Source organism: Heterodontus francisci, chromosome 39, assembly GCF_036365525.1.
Source record: "Heterodontus francisci isolate sHetFra1 chromosome 39, sHetFra1.hap1, whole genome shotgun sequence".
Taxonomy (NCBI): domain Eukaryota; kingdom Metazoa; phylum Chordata; class Chondrichthyes; order Heterodontiformes; family Heterodontidae; genus Heterodontus; species Heterodontus francisci.
Genome location: NC_090409.1, coordinates 30,488,807 through 30,503,149, shown reverse-complemented (window position 1 = coordinate 30,503,149; position 14,343 = coordinate 30,488,807). Strand labels below are relative to the sequence as shown.

General features: G+C 42.0%; 1 protein-coding gene across 2 annotated transcripts in view; it reads right to left on the bottom strand.

Moving 5' to 3' along the window:
* Positions 1-14,343, bottom strand: part of dedd1 (death effector domain-containing 1) — a 36,269-nt gene that overhangs the window by 14,643 nt on the left and 7,283 nt on the right. For both annotated transcript variants that reach the window (XM_068018429.1, XM_068018428.1), the window contains exon 2: positions 2,187-2,297. In XM_068018429.1, the coding sequence (XP_067874530.1) occupies positions 2,187-2,297 (111 nt within the window). The remainder of the gene's footprint in view (positions 1-2,186; positions 2,298-14,343) is intronic.

Below are 14,343 nucleotides of genomic sequence, written 5' to 3'. Positions count from 1 at the left end.
TGTTGCATTTGATCACGTATAACGCACAATATTCCTTATAATTTAATGATTCTGATGTACTTATTTAACATTTTACTATTCCAATTGAATTTTTTGATGAACAGGGAAGGTTGATGAAGGAAAAGCAATAGATGCTGTCTATATGGATTGTAAGTGTTTGACAAAGTACCACATAAAATGTTGGTTAACAATATTGAGGCTCATGGAATAGGAGGGTCATGGTCAGCTTGGTTAAAAAGAACTGGCTTATGGACAGCAAACAGCAAGTCTTGGTAAATGGTTGTTTTTCACACTGAAGGATGGTAGACAGTAGTGTTCCGCAAGGGTTAGTGTTAGGAGCACTGCTAAGATTTAGATACTGGAATGCAAAGTAAAATTTCAAAATCTGCAGATGATACCAAACTTGGAGGTGTGGCATTCATTGGGTATGATCCAATTGAAAGCAACAGGACACAAATAGGCTAGCAGAATGGACAGCCAAGAGGCAGATGGAACTGAATAGAAAGAAGAATGAGGTGATGCATTTTGGCAAAAGAGATAGGGAGAGGCAATATAGACTAAATGGCAGAATTCTAAATAGTATACAGGGACAGAGGAACCTGGGGGCTTCATGTATATAGATCTTTGAAGGTGGCAGGAGATATTGAGAGAGCATACCAGGCATAGGGGATCTTAGGCTTCATAAATACAAGCACAGAGTACAAAAGCAGGGAAATTACATTGAACCTTTATAAAGCTTTGGTTAGGCCGCAACTGGAGTATTGGGTCCAGTTCTGGTCACCACACTTTAGCAAGGATGTGAGGGTCCTTGGAAGCGCGCAGAGGAGATTTACCAGAATTGTTCCACGGATGAGAGATTTCAGCTACAAGATTAGGGTGGAGAAGCTGGGGTTTCTCTCCTTGGACCAAAGAGGTTGAGGTGAGATTTGATAGAGGTGTACAAGGCTTAGGCTTATGACAGGCTTAGATAAGGTAGACAAACAAAGCTGCTGCCATTAACTGAAGGTACAAGGGCCAGGGACACAGATTTAAGGTTTTGGGCGAGACATGCAGGTAAGTTTTTTTTTAATAAAACAGAGTGGCAATGACTTAGAACTCACTGCATGTGAAGGCAATTAATGATTTCAAAATTAAACTGAATAGGCACTTGAGGGAAATAGACTTGCAGGGCTACAGGGAAAGAGCTGGGGGGGGGAAATGGGACTGACTGGATTGCTTTACAAAGGCATGGACCTGATGGGGCGAATTGCCTCCTTCTGTGTTGTAATGACTCATGATTTTTGCCTGGCCCAGTGTGATACAGCACCAAGACTACCAATTTATCAGCCCCCATCTCACCAATTTTCTCCATCCTTTCTGAAGGCAACAACTCCTCACTGATGTACAGTTCAATGGATATACCATCTCACCAAGGCATCAGCCTAGTCAGCAAGCATCAGCAGGCTGTTAAACCACAGAAGGTGCCACAGCTAAGGCTCAATTTTTCTTCACCTGACCCCCTTACATGCCATAATAAAAGCAAAATACTGCGGATGCTGGAAATCTGAAACAAAAACAAGAAATGCTGGAATCACTCAGCAGGTCTGGCAGCATCTGTGGAAAGAGAAGCAGAGTTAACGTTTCGGGTCAGTGACCCGAAGAAGGGTCACTGACCCGAAACGTTAACTCTGCTTCTCTTTCCACAGATGCTGCCAGACCTGCTGAGTGATTCCAGCATTTCTTGTTTTTGTCCCCTTACATGACATCTTCTGTAGGGATCACTTGATAGCAATCATGAGCAGAAGGCTTATCCTCACTTTCAAAATGCTCCATAGCCTTGGCCACCAATCCACTCTCATATCCCTGCAGACATCCTTCCTTCCTCTGAGATCAGGTTACTCATTGTTCCCCACTCTCACTGCTCCATCACAGGCCACTCTCAGTCACTACCGACAAAAGCTCACAAAACACTTCTCTTCCGTAGTGCCTTCAGCTTTCACACACCTGCTCGCTTTTTTTCCCTATGTTCAGCATACATTAGCATGCCTCTGACTCCTCTATCCCAGGGTTGGACTCTTCTCTACCAGAGTAGTATGTAAGAAGTGCAAGCTGTTATATGTCTCGGGTACTTAGAGGATAAACTGTTCTGCCACTATGAAAGCAGAATTTGTTCATGGAACAGCCAGAAGACAAGAAAGACAGATTACCCGATTCCCATTCTCTCGGTGTTGAGTTAGCACGCTCAGAATTTAAACAGTTTTCCATCTGCTCTCCAGCTCTTGACACAGGACCTCCGTAAGTGCACCTCTCAGGAGACACTGGAAAGATGGAGAAAATAAAAAAAGTTAATTCGGAAAAACCACCTCCGACTGTATCTGGACCTACTAAGTAACCCAAAAGTGAAAAGCAACCATTTTAAATTCTCCATCTAGTATTTTTAACCCAAGTTTAATAACGGTTGATACAGGATTAACCTTGGAATGACCAAATAAATCTGACAGCATCATAACGTGGGCATTGTTGAATCACACTACAATGCAACTGCGCAAAAGCTGAAAATAAGTCAATGAAAACAGTGCGGGAGGGAACATTAGAACAATGCTTTTTGGCATCACAGCCCACACAGTGGGGGGAAAAAATCCAACTATTAACTCACCAACGCAAAAGAAAAACAGTAGCTATGAGAACTGGAAAATGAGAAAGCAGGCAGTGGAATTAATCTATAAAAATTGAGCTAATGGTCTTTTCCTGTTCTAAAAAAAGCCTGGTTAGAGAAGATAAAATGAAGTGGCACCTCCATGGTACTACGCCTAGAGTGTTATAAAGTTGCATGATTACAAAGAGTGCTATGATATGGAAGTAGGAAAGCAAGGCACAATTAAATAATTTTGGAAAAGCTTTGCAAGAGATCTCCTCAGACAATGCATTGACAGATCCATAATTGATTCCTCAGAGATTTCCTTAAGAAATTCAAAAATGTTCCCCTCATACTTCAATTATACAAATAAATCACTGCATTGAACAGAGGAGAACATCTCTGCCCTTCTTCTGTTGCAGGCTTTTGTAGTGATGGTCATGAAACATACACAATTTAAAATTAAATTCCTCTGCATATGTCCTACAGCACTGAAACAGGTCATTTGATCCAACAGGTCTCTTTAATGTTTATCCCCAAATGAGGCTCTTCCTCTGCTAATCACCTCTTCCCATCTTGTCCCCATTTCACTCTATTCTCACGCCTCTCATGCATGCTTGAATCCTTCCCTTAAATGCATCTGTGTTATCTGCTTCAACTACTCCATATGGCAGCATGTGCGACTTTGCATAATACTGCACAAACAAATCCCTTTCAAGTTCTTGGTTTGATCGGTTAGGTGACCATTGTATATTTACGCCCCTGTCCTGGACTAACCCAATTTCTCTTCATCCGCTCAATCGAACCCCTTCAGTGTGCTTTAATCTCTTATTTGCTGTGGGCTTGGAATTATTTTCTCGTCCTAAATCGGTTCCTGTTAAATATTTTTTTGTTTATATGCAAAGAAAAACAGAACCACTTCACCGCCTGTGTTTTCTGCGAAAGGGCCATGGATGGCCTTCTGCACAATGCCGTGCCGGCCTCTTAAAGGAAGATGTTCAAGGTTGATGGAGAAATGCTGATGGGGTTAGGTGAAGAGGGGTGAACAAGTGGAGGTTAGTGTGGAGCATTAACACTGCAATACACCAGGAAAAGGACACTGAGGAACTCAGTCAGAAGGCATAGGAGGCTGCCACTGGGCCCATCGCGTCCATGCCAGCTCTCTGTAGAGCAATCCAAATCAGTCCCATTCCCCAGCACTTTTCCTATAGCCCTGCAAGATTATCTCCCTCAAGTGACTATCTAATTTCCTTTTGAAATCATTCATCGTCACCACTGCTATCAGCTTCGTTGACAGCAAGTTCCAGGTCATTACCACTCCCTGTGTAAAAACGTTTTCATCATATCCCCCCGGCATCTCTTGCCCAAAATCTTGAGCCCATGTTCCCCGGCCCTCACGCCCCCGTCACTGGACTGAGCCCGCGTCCCCCGCCCCTCGTACCCGGAGCCCGCGTCCTCTAGTCTTTGTACCATCAGCTAATGGGAAAAGCCTTTGTCTATCCTATTACAACCTGTCAATCTTATACACCTAAATAAAGTCTGCCCTCATCTCCTTTGCTTCAAGGAGGAGATCACCAGCTTCTCCAACCTAACCTTGTAGCTAAATTCCCTCATCCCTGGAACCATTTTGGTAAATCTCCTCTGTACCCTCTCAGGGACTCTCACATCCTTCCTAAAGTATGGTGTCCAGAATTGGATACAATACTCTAGTTGTGGCCTAGCTCGAGCTTTATAAAAGTTCAGCATAACGTTTCTGCTTTTGTACTCAATACCTCTATTTATGAAGCCCAAGATGCCACATGCGTTACTAATTACTCTCAATATATACTGCCACCTTCAGAGACCTACGCATATAAACCACCAGGTCCCTGTGTCCTGGTATCATCTTCATTGTCTGCCACACCTCCAAATTTGTTATCAGCCCCAATTTTGAAATTTTTTTCTGTATTGTAATATCCAAGTCATTTACGCATATCAAAAAAGCAGTGGTCCTAGCACTGAACCTTGGTTAGCCCCACTGTCTATCACCCTCCATTCTGAAAAACAACCATTTACTACAACTCACTGTTTTCTGTCCATAAGCCAACTTTTTTTTAAAAAACCAAGTTGAAACTGACCTTTCTATTCCATGAGCCTCAATTTTGGTAACTGTCCTTTTATGTGGTATTTTGTCAAAGGCTTACTTCAAACCCATTTAGACAACATCCTTCATCAACCTTCTGTTACTTCATCAAAAAAAATCAACTCTTCAAAAGCCCCAGTGAATTTCTCAATTGCTGAATTATTACAACTGCCTCACTCACTCAAACAACTCCCAGACCATCTTTACACCTGTCACACTGTCGCTCTCCACTCAGTTTCTTCACATCCATCCTATTAAAACCCTTCACAGAAATCGAACAGAAGAACACAAGAAATAGGAGAAGTAGACCATATGGCCCATTGAGCCTGCTCTGCCATTCAATACGATCTTGGGCTTCAATTCCACTTTCCTGCCCGCTCCCCATATCACTTGATTCCCTTCAAGACCAAAAATCTGTCTATCCCTGCCTTAAATGTATTCAACGATGGAGCATCCACAACCTTCTGGGGTAGAGAATTCCAAAGATTTACAACCCTTTTGAGTGTAGTAATTTCTCATCTCAGTTCTGAACGATCAGCCCCTTTCTCTAAGACTGTGTCCCCGCGTTCTAGATTCCCCGACCAGTGGAAAACAACCTCTCAGCTTCTGCTCTATCAAGCCCTTTCAGAATGCCCCTCATTCCTCTAAACTCCAGAGAATATAGGCTCAATTTACTCAGCCTATCATTAGACAACCCCCTCATCCCAGGGACCAATTTAGCAAACCTTCGCTGCACCATCTCCTTTATTAAATGTGGTGACCAAAAGTACACACTATGTTCCAGGTGCAGTCTCATCAAAGCCCTGTATAATTTTAGTAAGACTTCTTTATTCCTGTACTCCAATTCCCTTGCAATAAAGGCCAACATGCCATTTGCCTTCCTAATAGCCTGCTGCGTCTGCATGTAAACTTTGTGCTTTGCTTGTAAAGTACACCCAAGTCTCTCTGATCAACACTAACCAGTTTCATACCTTTTAAAAAATATTCTGCTTTTCTATTTTACAACCAAAGTGAACAACCTCACACTTCCCTACATGATACTCCATTTGCCATCTTGTTGCCCACTCACTAACCTGTCTATATCTCTTTGCAGCCTCTCATGCCCATCTGCAGCTTAGCTTTCCACCGAGCTCTGGATCAGCAAACTTAGATATATTACTCTCTGTCCCTTCAACCAAGTCATTAATATTAGAGTGCAAATAGCTGAGGCCCCAGCACTGATCCTTGCGGCACCCCACTATTTACTGCCTGCCAACTTGAAAATGTCCCATTTATGCTCACTCTCTACTTCCTGTCGGTTAACCAATCCTCTATCCATACTAATAACATTAGCCCCAACACCATGAGCCCTTAACTTGCCTATTAATCTTTTATGTGACACCTTATCGAATGCCTTTTGGAAATCCAGGTATACTGCATCCCTTTATCTACTCCACTAGTTACATCCTCAAAAAGTTCTAATAAATTTGTCAAACAGGACTTCCCTTTCATAAAACCAGGCTGACTTATTCTAATCATACTATACTTTTCCAAATGCATTGTTAAGGCTTCTTTAATAATAGCTTCCAGCATCTTCCCAATGACTGATGTTAGACTAACTGGCCTGTCATTCCCCGTTTTCTCGCTACCTCCTTTCTTGAAAAGCGGTGTAACATTTGCCAACTTCCAATCTGACGGGACCATTCCTGAATCTAAGGAATTCTGGAAAATCATAGTTAGCGCACCCACTATCTCTGCAGCTGTCTCTTTTAGAACCCTGGGGTGTAGGCCATCTGGTCCCAAGGACTTGTCAGATTTTAGTCCCTCAAGTTTCTCCAATACCTTTTCCTTGGCTGATATCAATTTCCTCATGCTTTTTAGCCTCTAGGTTACAGCCTATTTCTGTGTCTTCTGTGAAGACAGACAAAATATTTGTTAATGCCTCTGCCATTTTCTCATTCCCCATGATGAGCTCTCCTGTCTCTGCCTCTAAGGGACCAATGTCTACTTTAGCTACTTTTTTTTTAAATCAAAGCTCTTGCAATCTGCTTTTATATTGCTGGCTAGTTTACGCTCATATTCTATTTTTACCCTTATCAAATTTTTGGTGGCTCTTTGCTGGTTTCTAAAACACTCCCAATCCTCAGACTCGCTACTATTTTTTGCAACATTGTAAGCCTCTTCTTTTAGTCTTATACTCTCAACTTCCTGAGTGAGCCACGGATGGGTCGTTCTCGACGAGTTTCTGTTTTGGAAAGGAACGTACTTTTGTTGAATCCTTTCAATTGTTTCTTTAAATATTTCCTACTGTTCATTTATTGCCATACCTTTTACCCAATTAACCTTAGCCAGTTCTCCCCTCAGGTTCTACAACGTATTGCTCCAAGAAACGATCACAATAAAATTCGACAAATTCATCTTCCAGGCCACTGTTGCCAATTTACTTGTCCCAGTCTACATGCAGGTTAAAGTTCCCCACAATTAATACATTACCTTTGTTACAAGCTCCAATAATTTCCCATTTAATGTTCTGTCCAGTAATATAACTACTGTTAGGGGGCCTGTAAACTATTCCCACGAGTGTTTTCTGACTCCTACTATTCCTAATTTCCACCCAAACTAATTCTACTTCATGATCTTCTGAGGCCAGGTCCCTTATTAATGTCCTTATGTCAACTTTTACTATCAGGGCTACCTCTCCTCCTTTGCCAGTCTGTCTGTCTCTCTGAAATATTGTGTACCTGGAATATTCATTTCACAACCTTGATCTCCGTATAACCAGTAATGGCAATTAAATTTAGATCATTTACCTCTATTCGTGCAACTAATTCATCTATCTTATTACAGATGCTTCCTGCATTCAGATAAAGGAACTTTAAATTTTTTTACCTCTATTGCCTGCAATTACCTTATTTGCCAATCTACAGTTTTTGTTAAAACTTTGTCCCTTCCTGTCCCATTCTATTGGCACATCACTATCCTGCTCCGATGCCCCCTCTTTGGATTTTTAAATTTCTCTTTACCCAAACCCTCCTCCCACCTCTGTTAGTTTAAAGCTCTGTCTACAGCCCTAGTTATGCGATTGGCAGGGACACTGGTCCCAGCCCAGTTCAAGTGAAGCCCATCCAAACAGAATAGCTCCCTCTTCCCCGAGTACTGATGCCAGTGCCCCAAGAATCACAACTCCTTCTTCCCACAAAACTCAGCCACGCTTTCAGTTATGTAATCTGCTTGACCCTGTACCAATTTGCGTGTGGCTCAGGTAACAATCCGGAGATGATGGACCCCAACTCCTCAAATTCCCTAAGCAGAACGTTTCTGGTTCTACCCATGTCCTTGGTTCCCACATGGACCACGACAACTAGATCCTCCCCCGTCCACTCCCACTCCAGGTTCCTCTCCAGCCGTGAGAAGTCCTTAACCCTGGCACCAAGCAGGCAATACAGCCGTCGCAGCTCCCGGTCACAGCAGAGGACAGTATCTATCCCCCTGACTATACTGTCTTCAATCACGACCACATTTCTCTTCACTCCCCCCACTGAAATGGCATCTTTCACCATGGTGCCATGGTCAGCCCACTCATCCAACTTGCAGTCCTTCGCTTCATCCACGCAGGTAACAAGAATCTCATAACTGTTGGACAAGGTCAGGGGCTGAGACTCCTCTATCACAACATGCTGATTTCCCCCTACCTGTCTCATTCACAATCACCCCCTCCTGCCCCTGACCATCCGCCAGCTCTAATATTCTCCCTACTCTAAGGCGGGTGACTGCCTCCTGGAACAAAGCATCCAGGTAACTTTCCCCCTCCCTGATGCTCCGCAATGCCTGCAACTCAGCAATTCTAAGCTGAAGTCGTGCAAGCTGCAGATGCTTACTACAGACACGGTGGTCCGAGATTGCAGTGCATTCCTCAGATTCCCACATGCTGCAGTTGCAGGACACCACCAGCCCTGCCTTCTCTGTACAGCCTTATTTTTTAATTAGTCAATTAGTTAATATTTCACACAGATGAAGTAATGGAAAGTTGCACTCACCTACCTTGGAGTCAAAGGAAGACTCACCAGCTGCTGGAGGCAAAAAAAAGGCAACAGGAGCTCCTCTTTTCCCCTCTGCACCGAATTCCCAACTTCACTCCGACAATGTCTCCTCTCATTGTGTCCCCTTGCTGCATTTGGTTAAGAAACTAGTCTGTTTTATATAGAGATTCTGATGACTCACTAGCTAGTTCAGCTTCCTGCTCAATAATTAAGACCTATTGAACTCAACTACTTTCAACTGATTGACAGCCAACTCTGTCAGTTGTCCTCCTGGCCTCTTTCTCAGAGCAAAAAAGAGCCACAGCCTACACAATCTTTCTTGCTAATTGCAACACTCAATTCTGGTAACACCCACGTAAATCTTTTTTTGCAACTTCCTTTTCTTAGTTTGGAGACCAGGACTGCAGAGTCTTCAAGTGCCATCTAAAGTGCCGTATCAGTTTAACAAAACCTTCATGCTTTTGTATTCCATTCTTCCAGAAATAAATCCTATTACTGTTTACACTTATTAACTGCATTACTTATTACTGTATTAACTGGAGTTGCTACTTTTAGCAATTTACATGTCTGCATTCCCAGATCTCTTTGCTCTTGTACCACTGATTTAGTTTCTTATCTTCAAAGGCATAAGTATCCTCCTTATTCCATCGCTCATTGAATTTCATTTGCCAGTTATCTGCCCAGTTGCAAGCCTGTGTGTCTTTCTGAATTTTGGCGCAATATCATAGAATTGTACAGCACAGAAGTGGGTCAATCAGCCCATTGTGCTTCTTTAAAAGGGTTGCCCACTCCTCTTTCCCCGTAGCCCAAGTTTTTCAAGTACATATCCAATTCCCTTTTGAAACTTTTTGAATGTTTCCACCACCCTTTCAGGCAGCACATTCCAGATCATAACCCACTGCAAAAAACAAAAATTCTCTCCTCCCCTCAGTTCTTTTGATAGTCTTACACATTATTCACTACATGTCCAGTTTGGTAGTATCTGCAAACGTTGATGTCATAACTCCAACTCATGAGACCAAATCACTGAAGTATATGACAGAAAGTGGTCCCAATATGGACATCATAGGACAGTTGAAGAAACTTTCCTTAAGACTCAGTATTCAGTTCTGTAGTTATCTTTCAATCCATGCTGCTTTGTAGCCAGGCCCCAAACGCCACGACCTTTGTCAGCAGTCTCTTATGTAACACCTTAGCGAAGGCCTTCTGCTAGTCCATGTATGCCACATCCACTGCATTCTCTGTCTACTCTTACTTCTTCAAATAATTTAGGAAGGTCGATTAAACAATCTTCCTTTTAAAAATCAACATTATATTCTTTGCCTCTACATGTTTTGTCATCTGATGTTTCAGCAAAGATTCCAGTATTTTTCCTACCATTGACATTTAGAGAAGTAAGAGAACTCTAAAGTCCTCTGGATTAGTTCTGGCTCCCTTTTTGAAGATAGGATTACATTTGCAATGGAGGGATAATAAATTAGCTTGAATTAAGGATTGGTTAACAGACAGAAAATAGGAATAAACAGGTCATTTTTGGGTTGGCAGGTTTTAACTAGTGTAGTGCTGCAAGCTTCAGCCGTTTACAATATATATTAATAACTTAGATGAAGGGATCAAGTGCAATGTTTCAAAAATTTCCTGACAATACAAAGCTAGGTGGGAGAGTAAGCTGTAAGAGCTGCAAAGGGATATGGACCAGTTAAGCAAGTGAGCAAGGTGACAGAGTATAATGTGGGGAAACTGTGAAATTATCTACTTTGGTAGGAATAGAAAAGCAGAAGTTTAATTTAGAAGACAAGTCTAGTAAATGTTGGTATGTAGAGGGAACTGGGTGCCCACACAAGTGAATTACACAGAACATTAAAGTGCAGGTACAGCAAGCAATTAGGAAGGCAAATCGTATGCGAGCCTTTATTGTAAGGGGGTCGAAGTACAAAGGACAAGGAAGTCTTGCCACGTTTGTATAGAGATTTGGAGAGATCGCACCAAGTACTGTGTACAGTTTTGGTATCCTTACCCAAGGAAGGGGTGCAGTAAAGGTTCACTAGATTGATCTCGAGAGAACAGTGTGCTGTTCAATGAGGAGAAATTGAATAGAATTCTCTACCCTAAAGGGCAGTGATGCTCAGTTGAGATTGACACTCTTTTGGACACTGAGGGATATGGCAACAGGGCAGGAAAGTGGAATTGAGGAAGATTAGCCACCTTACTGACTGGTACAGCTTTTTTTTTTAAAAAGAGGCTTTATGGCCTAAGACTGCCTCTATCTTTCCTACATTATGTCCTTGCAGCCCTCGGGCACTATTTCTTTAGCTACCAAATTTTGAGATATGGAAACTAGTGTCTTTGCTATCTCCTGGGACACTATCTTAAGTTTGCTTAGAATCTTTGTTTCCATATTAATTGTTGTAATATCCCTCAATTTCCATCACTGCCATTTTCTGCTAGCCTCTTCAGTGAAAACGGAGGCAAGTGTCTATTCAGTATCCCTTCCACTGAAGTATTTGCACTAAGTTGGAAAATCTGATGTACATGATCACCACTGAACCTACAAACAGATGGGCTGTAAAAGACAAAGCAGCTCTCCAATGTTAACATGCAGAGATTTATTCACCAATTCAATTTTTGGCACAGAAGACTACTATGAGCTATCAGGAATAGATTGTATATTAGAAATTTTGCATCTGGCAATCATTTCCTGTCTGCCACACTTATCTGTCATAATTGTGTCCCTCCTGGGTATTAAAAGTTAAATTGTTGGATATACTTATCTTGTCACGATTAATGTTCCACATAAAGAGATTTGGGGAAGAGTTAAATTTAGATGCTGGGCTTGTAAAACCAAGCATACTGACACAGGTTTAAGGCAACAACTGGACAGACAAATGCTAGTTTTCCCCAAAGCTGCAAGGGCAAGCTTTGGCCAGGCTTGTTTTAAGTCAAGCAAGATGACCCACTAAAGTGAGGACAATTAGCAAGCTCATTATTTTGTATTACTGCACAAAATCAAATAGCACTGATTGAATTAAGTGAATTTATGTTCACTGTTTGTGAACAGTTTAATGATTTGCACCTGGTCACACTGTGCAAAGTATTCTCTCCATCGGCCTTTGAGACCGTTGAAGCAGCACATGTGAAACTGTATGTAATCAACATAATACTCCATTTGTTTGCCAAGGGATACATTGTTACATCCCTGGGTTAGATATTGGGAAGCATGGATCCTTTTAGCAGTTACCTTTCATTTCTCCCATTGTTAGCTGGCAGTGCTACTTCTCCAATATCTACTGCTCTAGTCAAGTTTTTTTTAAATTTTAAATTCTTGTTCATTTTAGGTAAAATTGTTCATTTCATTTAATATTAGATTTACCTAGCTCTACTGCTGTCTCCACAGGCTTCTCCCTTTCACAGTACCTCAATGTTGGGCCGCCTGTCTTACAGGGCTCCGGTCTCCGTCTGTCTGTTGGGCCTATCATTTGCCGCAGGCCTCTGCTCTGTAACGTTTGTTGTCCTTTCCTCACCTACCCACGATTGCCATACATCTGCTGTTTTCACCAAGAACATGGCAACTCACATTTAAAACATTACAATTTATCTATCGTCAAACAACTGACTTAAAACAGATGTTTAATTTTCCAGCAAAGACTGCAGTCAGATGGCAAGGGTGGGGGCAGCGCGATACAAGTGGAGAAAGGAGGGCAAACCAAAAAAAGGACTGGGGCCGCTTGGACAAGTGTGTGGGAAAGGCTTGTAGTTTTCCTGTGTGGATTACGTGAGTGAGTCTACGGTGAAGGAACTGTTTGGCCAGGGCATTTAAGAGCAGAGCAAAGGGAGCATTGACATGGGGCAGAGGGGAAACAATAGGGATGGGTGGATACAATGGAAATGAGGGTATAGGGTTGAATAAAGCAGACCAAATGGAGTCGGGGGAAAGGGCATTGGATGATATGGAGCCTTTGGCCACCTGCAATCAGGGAGGATTGCAGCTAAGTTGGACAAAAACAGGTGAGGGAGGATAAATGGATGGGTCTAGAGTTGTGGTGTGCAGCAAGCCTTTGATGAAAAATCATACTGGTAAGTTGAACAATTTTATTACACTACAAATCTAATTTCTACTGCTAAATGGTTCAATTTAGCGAGAATCCAAGATAACAACGACTTGCATTTATATAGCATCTTTAACACCGGAAAATGCTCCAAACCACTTCACCGGAGTATCAGACAAATATTGATATCGACCCAAAGGAGGAAATATTAGGGGTGATTTGTTTAAGAGGCATTTTTATAAAGGATCTTAAAAAGGAGAGAGTCAGAGAATTAGAGATGAAATTAAAGATCTTAGGGCCTAGATGGAAGAAGGCAGTCACTAACGACATTGGGAGAAGAGTTGAGAGTTGTAGGGATGGAGATGAGACACAGAGAGGGGAAAAGCCATGGAGGGATTTGAACACAAGATTGAGAATTTTTAAAACAAGTCAGAGGCATTTGTGAACTGGGAGCCAGTTTAGATCAGCAAGCACAGTGGTATTAGATGAGGGGGATTGATGTGTGTTTGGATACAGAATATTGCATGAGCTCAAGTTTATAAAGGGTGGAAGATGGTTGACTGGCGTCAAGAGCATTGAAACAGTCAAGTCTACAGGTAACATGTATGAAGGTTTCAGTTGCAGATCAGCTGAGGCAGGGGTGGAGATGGGCGATGTTACTGAGGTGGAAATAGGTGGTCCTTATGATGACAGCCAATGGGATTTTTAGGAAGTATTTGGGGTGATTTCATGGTTCTCCCTTCTACAGATTTTATTTGAAGCTTTCTTCTGACTACTCCATGTTGACTTGTTATTTTTAGGTGTTCTTAGTTTGCACTGCAAATTTACGTACCTAATTTTGACTACTCTTTCTATTTCAGTTGCGATTTGTTGCTGTTTTATGAACATGAAACTGGGAAAAGAGGAACAGGAGGAGGAAAGTCAGTCTCTCAAGCTATTGTGTTAGATCATGGCTGATCTGTAGCTTGACTCCTACATACCGTCTTTGCTCTATATGCCTCAAAAGCATTACCTAATAAAAATCTTGGTCTTGAAAATTTCAATTGACCCAGCATCCACAGCCTTTTTGAAGGGCAGGGCAAAGAATTCCAGATTTCACTCCTGAATGGGCTGAGCTATAATTTTAAGACTGTGCAGCTTCTCTGGATTCATCAACTTTTATCTGCTCAGTTGAATCCATTTAACATTTTAAACCCCTTAATTATATTACCCCCAACTGTCTAATCTCAAGGCAATACAAGCCACGTTTATTCAACCCATCCTCAGAATTTAACTTTCTAAGCCATTCCAGTGAATTTGCACAGCATTCCATTGAAGGGCAATATATCCTGTCTATATCCTTTTGTAAATTCCTGCTCCCATCTATCCTACATACTGTACGCCTCCTAATTAAAATGCCATTTGCAAATTTGGATATACAAGTCTCTGTTTCTTCATCCAAGTCATGGATATATTTATGGCGAAACCTGAAGCCCCAGTACAAGTGCTAGTGGAACACATCTCATCACATCCCACTACAGTACGTTCCCATGATCCCTACTC